The 17,725-nt window shown below is 33.5% G+C and overlaps 1 protein-coding gene across 4 annotated transcripts in view; it reads right to left on the reverse strand.

Moving 5' to 3' along the window:
* CSMD3 (CUB and Sushi multiple domains 3) overlaps window positions 1–17,725 on the reverse strand; it is a 737,988-nt gene that overhangs the window by 289,456 nt on the left and 430,807 nt on the right. For all 4 annotated transcript variants that reach the window (XM_086609528.1, XM_086609527.1, XM_086609526.1 and 1 more), the window contains 4 exons: window positions 15,673–15,811; window positions 10,694–10,881; window positions 8,018–8,206; window positions 536–652 (listed from right to left, as the gene is read on the reverse strand). In XM_086609528.1, coding sequence (XP_086465654.1) covers window positions 536–652; window positions 8,018–8,206; window positions 10,694–10,881; window positions 15,673–15,811 — 633 coding nt within the window. The remainder of the gene's footprint in view (window positions 1–535; window positions 653–8,017; window positions 8,207–10,693; window positions 10,882–15,672; window positions 15,812–17,725) is intronic.

Genomic DNA, 17,725 nt, shown 5'->3' on the forward strand with positions numbered 1-17,725 from the left:
GTTTCTTTTCTTCAAAACAATAGGACTTTTCTTTCTGACATTTCCTTGTTGACAGCTAGTCATAATGCAAAATTTAGCATAATGAGCAACCTTTACGACGTCCTCTCTCATTAACATTATTCCTTTTCTGTACCATAATATGAATAACATCTTCACTTCAGATTCTTCTATTGATACCAATTCTAAATATCAAGGACTACTTCCAGTTAATCTCTCTCTAAGATAAGGCATTTCTTCCTCAACACAGAAAAAGCATGCATCCACTTTCACCTGTACAGATTAATGTGTACACATTCAACTAGCAGTTACTCGGACTAAACTTTTAGGGACTTTCCGTTCTGTGGAAAGCATTAGGGCCTAGCCTACATCTGGAATTCTAGAAATTACTACAATAAAAATTAACAAAACCAAAAACCAGCAATACAATTCCTAGTTCATTGCTGCTAACTTAGACCTACATGTGTAGCACAGAATTCTGGACTTATATAATAATAATAAAAGAATAAGAATAGGTGGAATAGGTGAATTTATTTACCTTTCCCATGGGTAACATCCACAGTCCATGTACAATTCAGTGAATTTGGATACAGATCAGGATAACCAGGGGATAAAATTGTTCCACTGGGTCCTCTAACATCTCCACCACATAAAGCTAAAAATAACAAAGAAAATAATAATTAAATAATTAACAGAAAACTTACAGATGAGAGAAAAATATATGAAAACAGTTTTTAAAAAACTTCTGACTTTAAAATGGCTTAAAAATAGGTCAAATGATTCATCAATTCCACATGTAACTACAGCTCATTTTTAGACAATATGAAAAGAAATATAATCAATGAATAATTAACATGCTTTGTAATAGGTATTAAGAAAATGAAAAGTGAGTTTTCTTGGTTATTTTTTTCATATTGTCCTGAGACACTGTGAAAGTCACAAGTTTAGCAGGAAGATGAAGGAAGAAGAAGATATGGAGCCAAACAATATCACTTTAGCCAGAAGTTAAAGTTAGAGAGTTAAAATGGCCTAGAGTGAATCTTGCTAGTGAAGAATTACTGATTGAAAATATTATTGCAAGGAAGTATTGCAAGGAAGTATTACGTCATTTCTTGTATCTAATTATTGGATATGCATCTATATCTATGATGTAAGTCATCATGGCAATTGCCAATACAAGAACGTGTCTTTCTAAAGCATCGATAGTGACTTTGTAAAAGTAATCAGGAATAGAGCCATATAAAAATTAAATTACAGTTTATATTAATGGAACATACTGAAATCTTAAAACATTGACATAAATTTCTTCACAATTCACCGTTATATTTTAATGGTTAATTTTCCATTCCAGAGCTTTTGAAATACTAAATTAATTGAGTAATTTTTAGTAGTGAAGAGGATCTTATACTTTAGAATGAATGATCTTTTATCAATAAGTGATTTAAACTCAGCACCAAGCAAAGTTATTACATCATAGTTCTCTCAATATAGATTATCTCAGAAGAGCATGTATTATAAAAAAATGGGTATTTCCTTTTTTTCTTTTGCTTTAAGATTAAAAACTCTATGCCTTTTATTTTTCTTAGCCTAATTATATGCATTACCAAAATTATTTTGTAAAAATGTTTTAGAATACAAAAAAAACCAAACAGTAAACTCTCTTACAGACACCAGATTTAAGCCAAATAATATAGACTGTTTTATGAAAGTTGATTGCAGTTCTTAAAATGAGCAGATCTTCCAAATTACACAAACTCTCCTTTTTCAGCCTCAGGTAGTCGAGCTCCTCACCAGTGTCCTTTCAGTATTTTTACTGGTATTAACCATAGCTTCTCTGAGCCTGCACCTTAACATAATCATAGAACTATAGAATCATAGAATGGTTAGGGTTGGAAGGGACCTCAAAGATCATCTAGTTTCAACACCGCTGCCATGGGCAGGGAAACCCTCCAACACCAGGTTGCCCAAAGCCTCATGCAGCCTTCCCAGGATGGGGCTTGGAAGTGTTCATAAGCCAGTATTCAACACTCCCATTTTTAACAATAAGGTATTCTCTTTAGCAAATCTTAAAGCTGTTGAAAGGCAGTTTTGGAGATAGGTAAAATGGCAGTCACTTGTCTGCAATTCCAATTGATGTAACTATCGATCCCTCTTCCCCTTTTCGCATAAGCTGTTGCTCACATGTGTGTGTGCTTCCCAGCCTGCTGCCACATAAGTGAGGGGAAGAGAAGGGGCCTGTCACAGCTGGGAGGAGCAATAACTCTTTCCATCTGCACTAGCTGGTTTAACCCACTCCTGCTCCTCCTGTAACATCAACAGCAGCTACCAACGTAGTACTCAACAGTATGGATCGTAAAGGTGGGAGAAGTTTGGCCTTTCTATATATGAACAGTGCTCAAACAACATCTTCACACTTCTTAAGGAGAAAGGCGTTGTGAGTAATTTGTCACATCATGCCATTTATTCTACTATATCTTACTATTTATTCTACTTATGACAATTTTTGCTACACTTTTATGAGGTAAATCATGGAAGTTTGAGGTTTTTTGTTTTGGTTTGGTTTTTTTGCTTTTGCTATTAATGATATTTATTCACTAATTAATACGTTGTCCAGTCATGATTTTCTTCTTGTAGAAGTACATTCAAAAAAGATTCAAGGACAAGCCACACAGTGAATCGAGAGAATATCCAGATTGTACCTTCTGTCTTACCCTGAACCTAAGATGACACTTGTATCAAAAAAAATATACATGCATTTTTCAGACATTTCATTAGTACTGTGGAATGTTTTCATAAAGGTCAATAATTTTTCATAATGAGGTTACTGCATTGCATGCCATCACTATCTTTAGGGTGCTGAATAAAAAGAAATATAATTACAGTTTTCTTGCAGTGCAGAAATAGAACTTCATCTTATATCCTAGGATGAAGATCACCCTATTTTGCCTAGCAAAAATAGTTGCTGATTTTTCTAACTAACTATATTTCTGTTTTAAACATGTATCTTTTTCTGGGTAGCCTTATGATTTCTTTGTATGTGTTCTTTCTCTTGCCAAATTTCTAGCCTTTTTGGCCTAGTTGTAAGCTGGAAATTTGCAGATCCAGTACTACAGGTTCTAATAGGACATTTTAGGACCACAACTGCCCCATCTCATAATTGTTACCATAGGGGAATAACATCCCAGCATACTAATTTTCCTCCTCACTTCTCTGATGAAGAGACAATGAAGGTAACCACTGTCCACTTAACACCTGATCTTGTTATATTTAAATATTAGTAAAACAAAATCAGGGCTATGACAGCGTGTTACTGGAGCTTCTGATGGTAACTACCTACTTTGCCTGTATCTTAGGTCAGCCCTATTAAATAAGAAAACACAATCAGTTTTATTATCATGGGAAACAGTCCAAACAAAAATAATGTATTTTACAGTGGGTGTTTGGAAAAACTTCAGGAATTCAAATGGTGGCAAAACATCTATGGCATGCCATCAGGCACTCAGTTTAACTCTATGAAGGCTAGCAGATGGCAAAAAAAAATCATCAAGGGACCAGCATTTTACAAAACAAAGCCAAGTTGGCAGATCTAAAATACAAAATGTGCACTGGTCCTGATAAGATGGCGAACAGCCCTAGCATATAATATCTCTGCTAGTATCTGACTTTAAAAGTGCAAAGAAAAACAGAAACACATGAAAATAAAAACAGCAAAAGATAAACTCCATTCGTTTCTTCCAGATACTACAAGGAACCTTTCTTTCACTTTATCTGCCTATACAGAGATGGAGGCTAGGACAGACTAAAAGTAGAATGAATACACAAATAAATAACTAAAGCACTACCTTGGTGTTCTAATGTGGAAAATGGAATATTGTGTTGCTAACACACTAATTGCAAATTTATTTGTTATGAAAGCAAAGAAGCTGAATTCAGACATTCTTTTTTTTTCCTCCTTCATTACTATGTTTTCAGAATAGTGAGAAAGAAAATAACAAAAAATAAAGAGAATGAAAAATTAAGAGAACTAAAAATAAGCAGAACAAAATATAGAACTGACTGTATGAAATACAGATAGGTGCCTAGATGTATAGTACAAAGCACCTGTACAGCACTGTGGTGATCAGAAATTACGTGATAACTTAGGAACCAAGTTTTAGATAACTATGAATGAAGATTAAAATTTAATAGTGGAGTCCAGCGGCTAAGTCAGTTGTTTAGGTAAAATAAATTCTTACAGTGTTGGGTTGATTACTTATGCTTTCTTCTGTTGCAAATGGTTATAACTGCGTTCGTTTTGCTCAGTAACATGACCGGTCAAAAGGAAGAGTGAAAGCAAGCAAGCCTAGCTTAGAAAATGTTCCTATTATATAGTCTGAAAATAATTTTTGGCCCAAGCAATTTTAAAATCTTTATTCAGGCTACTCATAAGTGTCTCAGCAGGAGACATGCAGGCCATATCTCATCCCCGAAATACATGAATAGTTGTAATGAAAGCACTTGACTTGTGTCATTCATAAAATCATCAAGTTCCATTTCAGGCCATATTTCATGCTATTATAAAACTGTTATAGAAAATCAATCTTCCAATACTAGAAATAGTCTCATAATTTCTAGCCTGAATTTATTCATGGTCCATTTTTACCCATTTGTTCTGCTAAACTATCATTATGCTCTTTTTCGTCCTGGGAACTCAATTCGGAAGGCTGGCAAAGCATATTTGACTTTGGATCAGTCAAATGAGACAGGTTTTCTTAATCTACTTCTGTAAAATACTTTTTCCATCTCCATGGCCACTGCATTATCAATTGCACGAGATCTGTCTGTCTCGTCACAGCAGCTGTGTTACACAAACATACTGCTAGGACACTTCACATTAGATTGTGGCAGCAGCTAATAAGCAAGGAAGGTGATTGTGTGGATAAAAAAGCTGTTTATCCACAAACCAAAGAAGAAAAAAAAATGGCAAGAGTCTAGGCCTTGATCAGTGCCACCTCTTTTGAAAAGAAATAAAAAGTATTTTGCCAAGACAGCTATCCAGAAATCAGTCATACTTAACAGCACTGAACTTAAGAATAAACAGTATCTACAGATGGATTCATTTCTTGATAAGAGACTAACGGTTTGATACAGATTTTAGGTTTTACTTTTCATTCTTTGAAAAAGCTTTAAGAAGAAGCGGAGTTGCTGTCTTGAAAACTGTAAAGCAATTCAAGCCCTGTATAAATTCAAGTAGCTTTCACCACTGTGAAAGGATGAGAGGTAATGGATGTAACTGGAAGATGGGAAGTTCTCAGTAGATGTTACAAATATCTATTGTGCGGTCAAACAGTGGCACAGGTTGCTCCGAGAAGAAATGAAATCTCCCTGCTTGGAGATAAAACTCAGTTGTGTAGGATCCTCAGCAACCTGATCTAACACCCAGCTTGGACCTGCTTTTTGGGATATGGGTTTGGACTAGATGATATTCCGAGATTCCTTTCTGCTATAATTGTTCTGTGATTCTGAAAATATTTTCCTTAGGTATTTATTTTTAAAGAGTAGAAATAGATTTTACTGCCCTCAAAGGTCAGAGAGCTCTAATCATTTTTTTTTTCCCCAGTTTTATATATACAGAACTGTAGCAAAGTATTTCTGGGAAAAATACAGTTTTTGTATATACACAAACGCACACACAGAATACATCTCTGTGCTGAGGAACAGTGTGCGTGCCTTACAAATATAGATATACAAAAAATCAAAACTGTGGACATTACCTGTGAAATCCCTCATGCTTATCAATTATTCAAATATTAATAAATTATACAGTCTGTCATAATCACCCTCTCAGGCCAGTCTTTAGGGAAGGAAAGAGCTGGCTTGTTCATTTTTAAACCATGACTCTCAGTATTGTCTAAATGTTCCTGTAGATAATGAAGTGTGACTTCCCTGATAAGCTTCCTGTGATACTTATCTTTGTAACATCCAGACACTTCACATAAAAATTAGCCTACGCTCTTTCAAAGAACAGAATGGCAGTCAACACGATATTCTACTTCAAGGAAGAACTGGTTCTAAGAAGTCTAATTTTTTTCCTTTTCTAACCCTTCTCCTCCTTCAAAACACACTCATGAGTTGTCCTGATCTGTGTACGCAATTACCATGGACTGTCTGCTTATCACTACGTAACGCAATTACCAAAAAGAGATGCAATTATAAAAAAGAACAATCAAGAAAGAACTCTGCTACTCAGAAGCTGTCAGAGCAATACATTTAATGAGCAGGAACAGTGACCAATGTGTTTATTAGTGGCACGACTAATACAAACCCATACTTGCACTTTATGCAAAGAACAGTCCATTTAGCAAATGCCCTTTTTTCCCTGGGGGTGCGAGGACTCTGGATCCTATTTAAAAATATTCCACCAGAGAGGAAATTCGGCAATGAAATTAAAAAGAGTTCAACCATGAATTGATTAAATTTACTAGAATAAATGTACTCAATCCTGCCTTTAGAGCATATTTGTCCAATGGACAATTGCCATTTAGCAATGTGCTCTGGAGAAAAAAAATCTCATTTACTTAACGAATTGCATGCTAGTTCAGCATTTTGAGGAAGAAATTTATCACAATATGTAAGTTTATTTCACAGCAGAGCACTGTATTCACAGAAAGTGTGTTAATACTGTTTTAGATGGTTATCATCTAGTGCCTGTCATCGTAAGAAAACACATCTTATATTTATGGCCTGTTCAGAAAAATACAGTTTCCTTGACTGTGAGCTGTGACAACCCTGCAATTTTTCATTCCAAGAACCTGACTAAGAAGTTGAATCCTTCCACTTGGATGGGCTTGCTGAGCTAGAGTGCCATTTTCAGGAAAGTGATTATTCACACCCCTTTCTACCACCACAGATCTTGAGTATCATCAGAGATTGATGTGTTCAACCTATTGAAATATGAAAACCAAATCATTTTCTAACTAAATAAGCTGAAGGCCAAGAAACCCCTTACCTTTTTTAAAGAAAGAAATACTGTGAAATTAAATATATTTCCATATGGCATATGATTCAGTGAGATTTTCACTAGTCTTCATTCAAATTCAGCTTTTTTTTCTGAGTGTCCTGAGACACTATGAACTGTTTTAGTGCATAATGCAGCTCATAAAAGTTCAGTTTTTTGTTAAATATTACTCTACAATTAAATGGGTACATTATTCCTGACAACATTTTTATCATCAGAAAAGAGCATACCATACTCAGAGGAAAAAAACAACTTTGAGAGGAAAACTTCTTAAATATACAACTTAAAACACATTAAAATATACTTTCTTAATAGTAAATATAATTGATATCACCCTAACTGGGAAAACCAATTAAAATAAACAATTCAGATAACAAGAGATAACTGAAACTATTAGATAAATTTTCAAGCAGACTTTTTTAATTCTATGGTGGAGACTCCAAATGTATGGTATGTTACTTGACGCCACTTTTGTCTGGTTTAACGATCATTCACTTAGTCATCAGGCATAATGCGGCCCTAATCAATACCTACAGTGATTGAAGGGTGTCAGGTTCTGTTAACAAGCCAGGAGCACAGTGACCAAAATGAAATGGGAGAAAATGCGTTTTTTGCCAGGTATAAATAAACTGCATCTCACGTTTCATGTGTCAGCACACCTGTGTCCATAGATGGATATCCAAACACAAATATTTGCAGCTTGTAATAAGTGCTTTACAAGCAGATATACATTAACCTTGCATGCCTTGAGCTAACTGGCAATCAGTTAGCTCATGGTAACATATATTCAGATAGACATATCTTCAATAATCAGCTGATTTAAAGAATTCTATGTTATTTTCTATTTTTATTACTAAATATCTCATCACACAGAGGTATATAACATTTATTTCCTCTAAGTATTCTTTTTTTCCTAAAGATAAAGGTTTTACAAGCTCCAACATCTAACTCATTTTGACTAGGAATAGTTTGGCAAAACGTGTATATTTTAAGGTCCTTTGTATTTTATCCATTCATCCTTACCATCACAAGTTGGGAGTGGGTGACTCCACCAGTGATTTTTTTCACACAGCAAAGGCTCCTCATGACTCAGCCTATAACCTGGATCACAACTAAATGAGACAGTGGAACCTATAGAGAAGTCATGTCCATAACGACGTCCATGCACTGGTATGCCAGGATCCAAGCAAGAGTAAGTATTAACAGTTACACCTAGATTAGAAAAAAAAAAAAAGAAGTTAAATAAACAACCTACAGATATTTTTTTTACTATTAATTACAGTAATTCACTGTGCTGTGAGTGGGGGTGAAGGCTTAATTATTACACATTTTCAGTGAATTATCCTTGCATTATGTTTCTCTCTGTTACTATTATAAGATGTCATGGATAATGAATTGCATTCTTCCACTTCGCAGTGAAAAACATCACATGATTTATAGAATATTTAGTTTGATCCTACACCAGTAACATTACATTATTTTTGTCCCCAATACTGATGTTGAAAAGCTTTGATGATCACTCAGAATTCTGATTTCCAGTCTTTATTTTTCTCCTGATCTAACTTTGTTATCCTAGCTAAAATGTCTTTTATTTTTTTTTATATTTATCTTTGAAATAGTTACACGGATCAATTATTTAAATAATAATTCTCATCCTTAATGTTATTTTGTAGGTGAGATATTGAGAAGATACAGAATAGCAGAAAAAGGACGAAAGAGTAGTTGACTTGATAATTTTAATGTGTACTAAGAAGGTAAACCTTTTTGATTATTTCCCAGTGAGAAGTTTAACTTCATCATAAAAGAATCGGGGAAAAACAAAGAAAAAAAAAAAAACCTCTAGGAATATTACTGAAGTTAGCAAATTAGAAGAAGTATTCAGTATAAGATTTTTTTAATGGGTATTATTCCTTTTATTCCTACACAAAAGTTATCTTTCCTTACAAAAGAATCCTTCCTTACATCTTTTCTTACAAAGAAATTCAGTGTGGAGAAAAATAGCACAGAAAATAAGAATATATAAAAGACTTCAGCTTTCAATAGGATATGTGAAGAAAGAAATGCTCAATAGAGGACCATTAATCATTATTATTATTATCCAGAAAAGAGAAATCAGAATTGAGTTGTACTGGATAATATAAGATGACAAACCAGTAAGAATTAAACAAAAAGAAAATTAATAGCAGATGTCTCTATATAAACTAGACTGTTAAGCAGAAAAATAACTACTGAAAGTGTTTTATTTTGTGTAAAAATGATAAAGAAGAGTATTTTCAAAGTTCTTTGATTGTATAAATTTAACTTTCATTCTTCACTAGTGTAAAGACAACTGTAGGGTAGGGATCAATTTTAGAAAATAGGGATTTTATAATTAAATTGAAGAATTCATTTATAATGAAATTTCAGATTTCCTTTCCAACTTTATTTAATTTAAATAGTTTGATATAAGGATATTTGTAATAAGTGCAGCTTTCCTCTTTTTGCTATTCACATACTGAAAGTGTTATTTCTACTGTTTAACATAATTTATTTAGCCAATCGTTTAAAGAATTTAGTGGTCACTGCTGGCAGTATTAGTCTAGTTTTCCCGGTGTGTAAGGACAGCCATCCTTCAATTTTCAGAATGCATGAGAGCTGAACAAAATCATCACTTCTTCACAATGTAGAAGATGATACAAATGGATGTAAGTGGGTGAAGCCTAGGACAGTAAAGAATTTTGGAAAAATAATAGATTTTTCGCAATAAACAGCCAGAACTTGACATTCACTAGAGTTCAAATCGGACCAAATTTTCTCTGTGAAAGCCACCTCCACATATATTGTATTTAATATCCTTATCATTAGCTATCGGGAATAGTGAAAATGGCCAAAAAATAATAAAAAAAAATTAAGAACATCTGAAAATTGCTTGTTGATAGTTCCAGCAAGTAAGTGTATGAGACAGAAATGGAGAGGTAACAATGTGCTCATGACCTTTACTAAGCAAATTAGACAATGATTACAGAAAAATATTATTTCACATGAAAATATGACTTATTACAACAGACGATATTTTTACAAAAAGTTTATTTTTACAAAAAGTAAATGACATAATAACACATCAACTTATGTGAATTTTAAGAATTCACCAAGTATGAAATCTTACAGATACTTTCTACAGTGCAGTTTATATGACTATAATAATAGTCTGACTTCTATATACCAGAACAAATCACACACGCAGGCTTTTAGATCCCTAAAAATCAATAATCAAGGAATTCCTCAGCTTGATTTTCAGCTCATTAGTGTACACTGCATTTCCTGTTACCTTCAGTTAGAGTTGCAGGTACATTTATCAGGACAGTAATTCAGGTATTTGCTTAGATTTTCATAATCTTCCTGATCTCATGCAGTTTTACACACAGAAAAATGCATTGTATAAAAAATAAGAATAACAAGACACAAAAACAACATCCAGAAGAAAGGCATTTGCTTCTCATTCCCATCTTCCGATTCTTAAAGCACAGAACACTACAACAAGGACATTAAATTGTAAGTGAAATTACTGTTCATCCCTTTTGCAGTTTAACATCACTAAATCTTTTGGAGTTTAAGGAACAGCAGGAATTTACCACAAACGACACCTGTGCACCTTTATGTATTTATGAGTAGGATAAGTATTGACGGGGAAATAAATTAATACATTTCAGAATTACTTACTTTCATAGTGAATCTTGAATCCATTGTTAGAACGACTGTTGTCAGTTGTAAAGAGAAGATAAATGAAATTGCTACTGCTAAACAGGAATTGTGGGACCTGTGTACCATTGTAAGATCCCAGAAGTGGAGATAATAAATTTGGTCCATCGTGAATTTCCAAAACATCATAATTGAGTTCTGTCTGAAATCTGGAATTGAGGAAACACACAGTTAAAACAAATAAAATAAAGCCATTCTTAGTAAGCCATATCTTAAAGATATACTCCTTTCCTGATCATATTCTTGTAATTATTTCTCCACGTATTTATTTCACAATATCAATATATTATTACTAATTATCCTAAATAATTAATATAATAATCAAATTTCAGGTTAATGTCTTAGTAAGATGAGAAATGAGTTTAAACTCCTTGAGCTGATTTGTATTGCAGGAAACAAATGCCAGGAATTCATAGTTTCTTTGCAAAGATGAATACTACTTGCATATACAAAAGTAGTGGCACAAAATTAGTCTTCTTTTTGGAAAAATTAAGTAAATTATATAGAGGATATGTTGACGCACTCTTGTATTATATCCATTCCATTTGGCACAAATATCATCAAAGTACTCTATATTATCAAAGTATCATACTCTGAGCGTCTACCCTTACAACAATCTATAAGCAGGGATACTTAAGTTTGCCCTGAGGCTCCAATGACTTTGTGCCAGTTGAGGCTCAGACCAAAGTAGGGGCAGGAGTTATGGCCAAAAAAAATTAAAACTCCTGCTTAGAAAGCACTATAAAGTAAAATGTCTGTTTAGAGACAGCATTTGTGCTGCCTCTGTCAAGGAAAAGCTGCGTGTGACAATGCTGCTAGATATCTGCTCGCTTGTCTTGTTTTAGTTGGTAGCAGCAATCCCAAACACCTGTCTGGTATTTTGACAGTGGTTCCTCTTTCTTGCTATGACAGATTTTACATCAATCATACTGCTTTACTGGACTCTCTGATGGATTAGTGAAAAACCCTTTCAGAACTAAAAAGAGACAATTAACAGCAAGATCCTACAAGGACCCTTCAGACATTCCTAATTCTCTCTCTGATTCGCTTAGATGCCTAATTCGGCTTTGTGAAATCTGTTGAAGGAACTGCATCACTAATGTGATGTAGTGAAAAACACTACATTTCAGTATTTATCTCCCATGAGTCTAAAGATCTAAAGGAGTCTTGTGAAAGATGAGAAGACAAATTAAACCTCAAAAACATGTGTTTTGTTTTATCTGTGTCCTGCTCCTATGAAATATCATAGAAAAGAGCACAGAAATAAAGTAATAGGGAGTTATGGAAATGAAGCAGGATAAGCCTAGAAGCAGAACTGGAAATTTCTTTTTTGCTAGTTCCCACATGAACTCACAACGATATGTTGCTAGAAAGCTACTAGGCAGTAACCTGCTTTTTCCAGTACTTGTTTTTCCCACTAATTTATACAAAACAGAAGCAATCTTGGAAACACAACATTTACTATTGCTCTGCTTACTTAGGTTTTTTATCAAAAGCGTACTTCAGGACAGATTGTAAAAAGGCACTGACTTCACAAATGCAAAGTCACTATCAGGCCAGTCAAGACATGATGAAATCCTCTCATAAGTACTAGTTGCTCAAAGAGTACCTACAACACCACAAACAGCAGAAAAATGAGACAGAAAAATGAGTAAGCACTCAAGAAAAGAAAAGCGAGGACAGTTTTTTAGAGAGATGAGCTAACAGAAATTTGAAGAAGGGATTATGTACAATGCCTTTTCTTGGTCATTTGGCTCAGAAAAGTGATCAATTTGAATTTAATTTATAAAGCTGATGTTTATATATGTTTTTCCTTGAATACTTTTTCTCTTGATGATCAACTTATCTGATATATTTACATATGACCTGGTTATTCCCTGATGTTATAAAACAGTAGAGATCTATAAGAAACTGAATACAAAATACTTTGTGCTCATGTAAGACCATTCCAACGTTCTTCCCTACTTAACTAGTCACTTTTCCTAAATTAACCTGGATGGCTTCTTTACTATGTGAGGCCTATTCTTATAGAGGACTTGAAAAAATTCATTCAAGCAGACAGGAGTGAAAGGAACTTTGACACAGGAGATGACACACACTTTTTTATCTTAATTGAACAGAAAAAGCTGCTTCAATATTTACAACATGCCTCCTTGTTTCTAGAAGACACCCTATCAACTCAATGCAGTGTCAAGATATGAGTAGATTATCCTCTAGCACAGTGTATACTCATTAGTCAAATGTGACTAGTACTCCAATCAGTAGTTTGCTGATTAACATTCCTAGCATTTAAATACTCATAATTAGGCTTCATGATAAACACTTCATTACAATAAAGAATGGCACTCATATTTCTTACTTCTGTCATTTCAATTCAACCTACAAAGCTACTGATTTATAACCAAAATTCGACAGATTATCTATCATAGCTATGCCTGTACAAGAGGAGTAAACTATTTAGAGTATACATGCATGATCATAAAACAAAATATGAAAAATTTATTATGAAACCTCTGAAGCATAAAAATTGATAGTTATTATTATTCAATGTGTATGTAGATCTCTTTCTTTTCTCCTATGTCTCTGGCTCCATAGCACAGGAGCACTTTAGCACACAGCCACAAAATGCAGAACCTCGCACATGTGCAGTGTCGTTAGAGAAAAGCCATAGGAAGACAGGAAGATGGGAGATTAAAAGGAAATAAATTTCTATGCAAGTGATAAACTGATGTAATGTTAAGGTGCCACTCTGCAGGAAATGTGTAGTAGTAAGAACTGTTCCCTTCTTCTTATAAAATCCAAAAATAAAGGATGCAAAGGTTCTACACATATACTACAAATCTTTTACCCCGACTGAGAAAATTGAAAAAAAAATCTTTCAAATAACTACACATTATTGTGGAAGTCTTAGTATTTGCACCAAGAAAGGCTAGAAAAAGTATCTTAGTTTTTCAGGACAAAGGTGAAATGTAAAGAACTGGGCTAAATATGAGTTCGATTTTTCTAATCTAATGGGAAAGCCATTTGGCTGTAGTTTTAAATGTGTATATTTCAACAAAATTTACTTTATGTCTTAGGAAAGTCAAACTGAAGGATTTGCAAGCAGAAGAAACGGAACAAGGACAGTCAGACTAGAATGAGTCTTTAAAAAGAAGTTAAGATATGAATGCCTCAGAATGTCAATTTAAATTATGTGAAAAACAATAAAGTCAAAGTAAAAAAACTAACATTAGTAGTCTACAAAATATTTTCTTTCAGTACAAATGGGAAAAGAAGTGTCAGTCACAGCATCATAATGAGATTAGGTTGTAACGAGGATAGGAGCACTTGCTGTGACCTGAACAGACCACATCTTGTCCTTATTGTTCTTAGTTACAAGAGTAATAGAGTTTGTGCAGTTCTAAGACATGGCGTTAATGCATTACAAACAGGAAGTGTACATGAGGGATTGTCAGATTTAATGACACTCAGGTGCAAAGGAAGAAAATCCAGCTGACATAAAACTTTGCAAATAAAAAGGAAAACGCTTTTCACTTTGAAATGACTATCCACATCATCAAATGTTTAGTTGTAAATGACATGTTGAATTAAAAATAAATTATTTGAAACTATATTTTTCTTTTGAAAAACTTGAGTTAATGAAAGTTCCAAAGTTTTTATTTTTCATTTTGATTTATAATACAATGAAGAAAACTAATAATTTTCTTTTAATTGTGAACTAATATGAGTTTGATTAATTTCTGCAAGATAGAGTTATTCACTTTTCCTTTGTATTTTAATCAGCAAAAGTCTGTTAAATCTTCATTTTAAGCTGATATACAGCACTAGTGATTTTGGAAGATTGGCTTTCATTTGATGTTAAGGATGAGAAATACTTTTGAAGTGTCCAAATTATCTGTCCTCTGATTGTATATAATGTCATATGAACACTTTATTATCAAGTAAACTATAGTACTAGGAAAATGTTTTAAATGATCTTATCACAATGAGAAATTCTGCTAAGAGAAGATAGTAATTTTCATACCGTGCTAAAAAATAACTTTTGAACTGTATTAAAGTGATAATAATCTCTCAAGTTTAGTGCGACCAGGAGTAATCAAAATATACTGCCTAAGTAGCAACTGAAAAGTACCTGCATGTTATTTGTGCGCTATAGCTTTGATCATCAAAGGCCCTTTTTCCTGCATAATCATCTAAATTTATTAATATTTACAACTAAGAAGAATTTAAAACATCCTTGAATATACATAGAACACATATCATTTTTAAAATTATATTTTCTGTTTTGCTTTCTCATAAAGAGCTTAAATGAAATGCTCATGTCTTGCTACCGTAAGAAATTTAAGGTCCTTAGCACACTTCAGTCCTTAGAATCAGGAAGGGACCTAAGTAACCCACAGTAATGTAGGAAAAGTGGAATGCTGCAGTAATTTGCGGAAACCGGAATTTTGTCCTGAGAGCACACAGTCCTTTCACAAAAATAGATTAGCTGATTTGATAATTAAATATTCACAGTGGATAAAAATACGAATGCATTTAATTCAGTTTTCACAGTTGATTCATATTTTCAGAGTAGAAGATTTCACAGGTTTGAGAGAAAAATATTGCTTCATAAGTATAATTCATCATAGCAACACAGTAACGAGCAAATGAAATATGCTAATCTTTAAAAACAGGAAAAATTTTTAACTGGGACAGACAGGCTTAAATATATATAAGACGGTAGGAATTTCAAAAACTTTTAGGTGCACGAAAGTAGAAATTACAGTAGAGAGAAAATCTCTGCTCTGAAGGCACCAAGGTGTTCTGGAAAATCCTACCTGATAATACGATTGCTTGATTTTAGACATAGTGCAAATTAATGTTATGACAGAGCTAATGAACTCCTGCTTCTGGGTAAAAACTGGAAAATATTAAGTAAGAAAAACATTAGCCAAGACCTTTCAAATGTAATTTTGATAGAGTGTCCTGGTTCAGCTTCTATCACCCACTCACAATTCAAGGAATCTTTATAATATCCTGGCCAGCCTGGAGAGAGGATTACTCCACTGGGAGAGGAAAAATGCCCACCACATGGAGCTAAAAATGAAACAAAGAGAAAGATATAACAACACAGACTTATTATATGGAATTCACAATTATCACTTTCAATATAGGGCATCTATACCCAAGAAATAAAAAAAATCCAGTTGCAGGAAGATGCAGCAAGGCTTCGAAGCTGACAGTCTCTATGAGGTTCACAATTACATGGAAAGAAGTGAACTGAAACCTTAAAAAGATAAAATAAACTGTTCAATAAGTTCTGACAAAACTTTTTATACTGTATTCTTACAGGTACAATCTATTTTCCTGTAATAAAAGACATTAAAAAAACCCCATAGTGTCTAAAAAGTGTCATTATTTCTGTTTTCAGTTGTGAGTGGAGAGATTTGAAAAACTTGCAGAAGTTTCAGGAGAGAATCAAGCTAGAAAGTAGTGAATTGTTACTTTAGCTTTCGCATGAATTCACTGTCATACCACATACATTTTGCTTGCCTTGTTGGCAGTTCCAATTCCTCATTCATGAAAGACATACTTGCCATTCCTACAAAATCAGTTGGTATTCTTGAAACATTTGGAAAATATGTATTATATACTGTAATATATACATCTGCAAGTAGAATTACTAGAAATAACATGCAGTTTTTCTCTCAGAGACGGTGAGTAAATACAAGCTAGGAAAACTGTATTAAAATATAACTGAAACCAAAGTTGTTGGTAATCATAGTTAAAGATTTTCAATGGCCTAATGACACATTAATTACAGGAATAATCCCAACAGCGGTAGGTATTACAAAAATGAAGAGCATCTCTGATAACAATTCTTCTTAAATAGTTGAAGACGATCTGTTACAGTGTGAGAGGAGTTTCCATTAGTTGATGAGTGTCAAGACAGCTAGTCATAGGGCAGAACAGAGATTCTCAGAAGTAATAATCATGTTTAACTGATGTTGATTTTGTTTACGGAGAGTGCTGGTTGATCCTAAACATGGTATAATCTCACAGGTGGGAAGAGTAAGAACCATAACACCAATACTGCTAAGGGACAGATGTTTTAGTTTAAGTCTTGCGAAGCTCTGTGCAGGTTTTTAATTTAATGCATGAATGCAAACCCATTTCATCTGATGGATCTACATGTGGATGTAAAGTCAAGTGCACATGTCATCAGCCTTTTGCGTATCATCTTCTTCTCAGTAGTATGGATGGGTGAGGAAAAAGACCATGGAAGTGCTTGGCATGTTTTTGCTTATTTGTTTTCAGTAGAAGACTGATATTCCCTAAATAGAGAAATTAATTCACAGAATTACCTTGGATTCTAGACATCTGAGAAATGCAGTAATTCCATCACTAGAAGTATTAACATTTTTAAAATAGGTAACAAATAATAATGTTTTTCTAGCAATTTAAGATATCTAGGACATATTATGAATTTAATGGACATTCAGTGTGGTAAATTGAACATATATTATTCAGCACAAGTCTAAACATCTGCAAAAGACCATATCTATGTATCTTTCTGGATGTATATTATGCACATATATGAATATACTAAATGTATCTGTACAGACAAATACACAAAACAAAAGTCTCCTTGATCCAGAGGAGACAAGACAGAAAAGCAACTGATCTCTGAATATATTTTGCTCTAGACGAATAAGATATATTTTCCTTGAGTTACAATGTTACATATCAAATAACTAATTTCAATTACTTATTCCTGGGACAAAATAACTTTTAAAATACCTGACTCTAAACTAAACTTTTTCACTTACTAAAGTGCTTGCAAATTGCTGTCCTTTAGTGAATCCAGATACTTCAGTAAAAACTGTTACAAGTAGGGACATTTAGTAACTCAGGTTTGAAAACTATTGGGTTTGGTTTAGGGTTTTTTTTTTATTATTTTAACTAAAATGGATTATCTAGAATCTTAAGTATAGAAGATGGAGTCAGTAG

Source organism: Tauraco erythrolophus, chromosome 3, assembly GCF_009769465.1.
Source record: "Tauraco erythrolophus isolate bTauEry1 chromosome 3, bTauEry1.pri, whole genome shotgun sequence".
NCBI lineage: Eukaryota > Metazoa > Chordata > Aves > Musophagiformes > Musophagidae > Tauraco > Tauraco erythrolophus.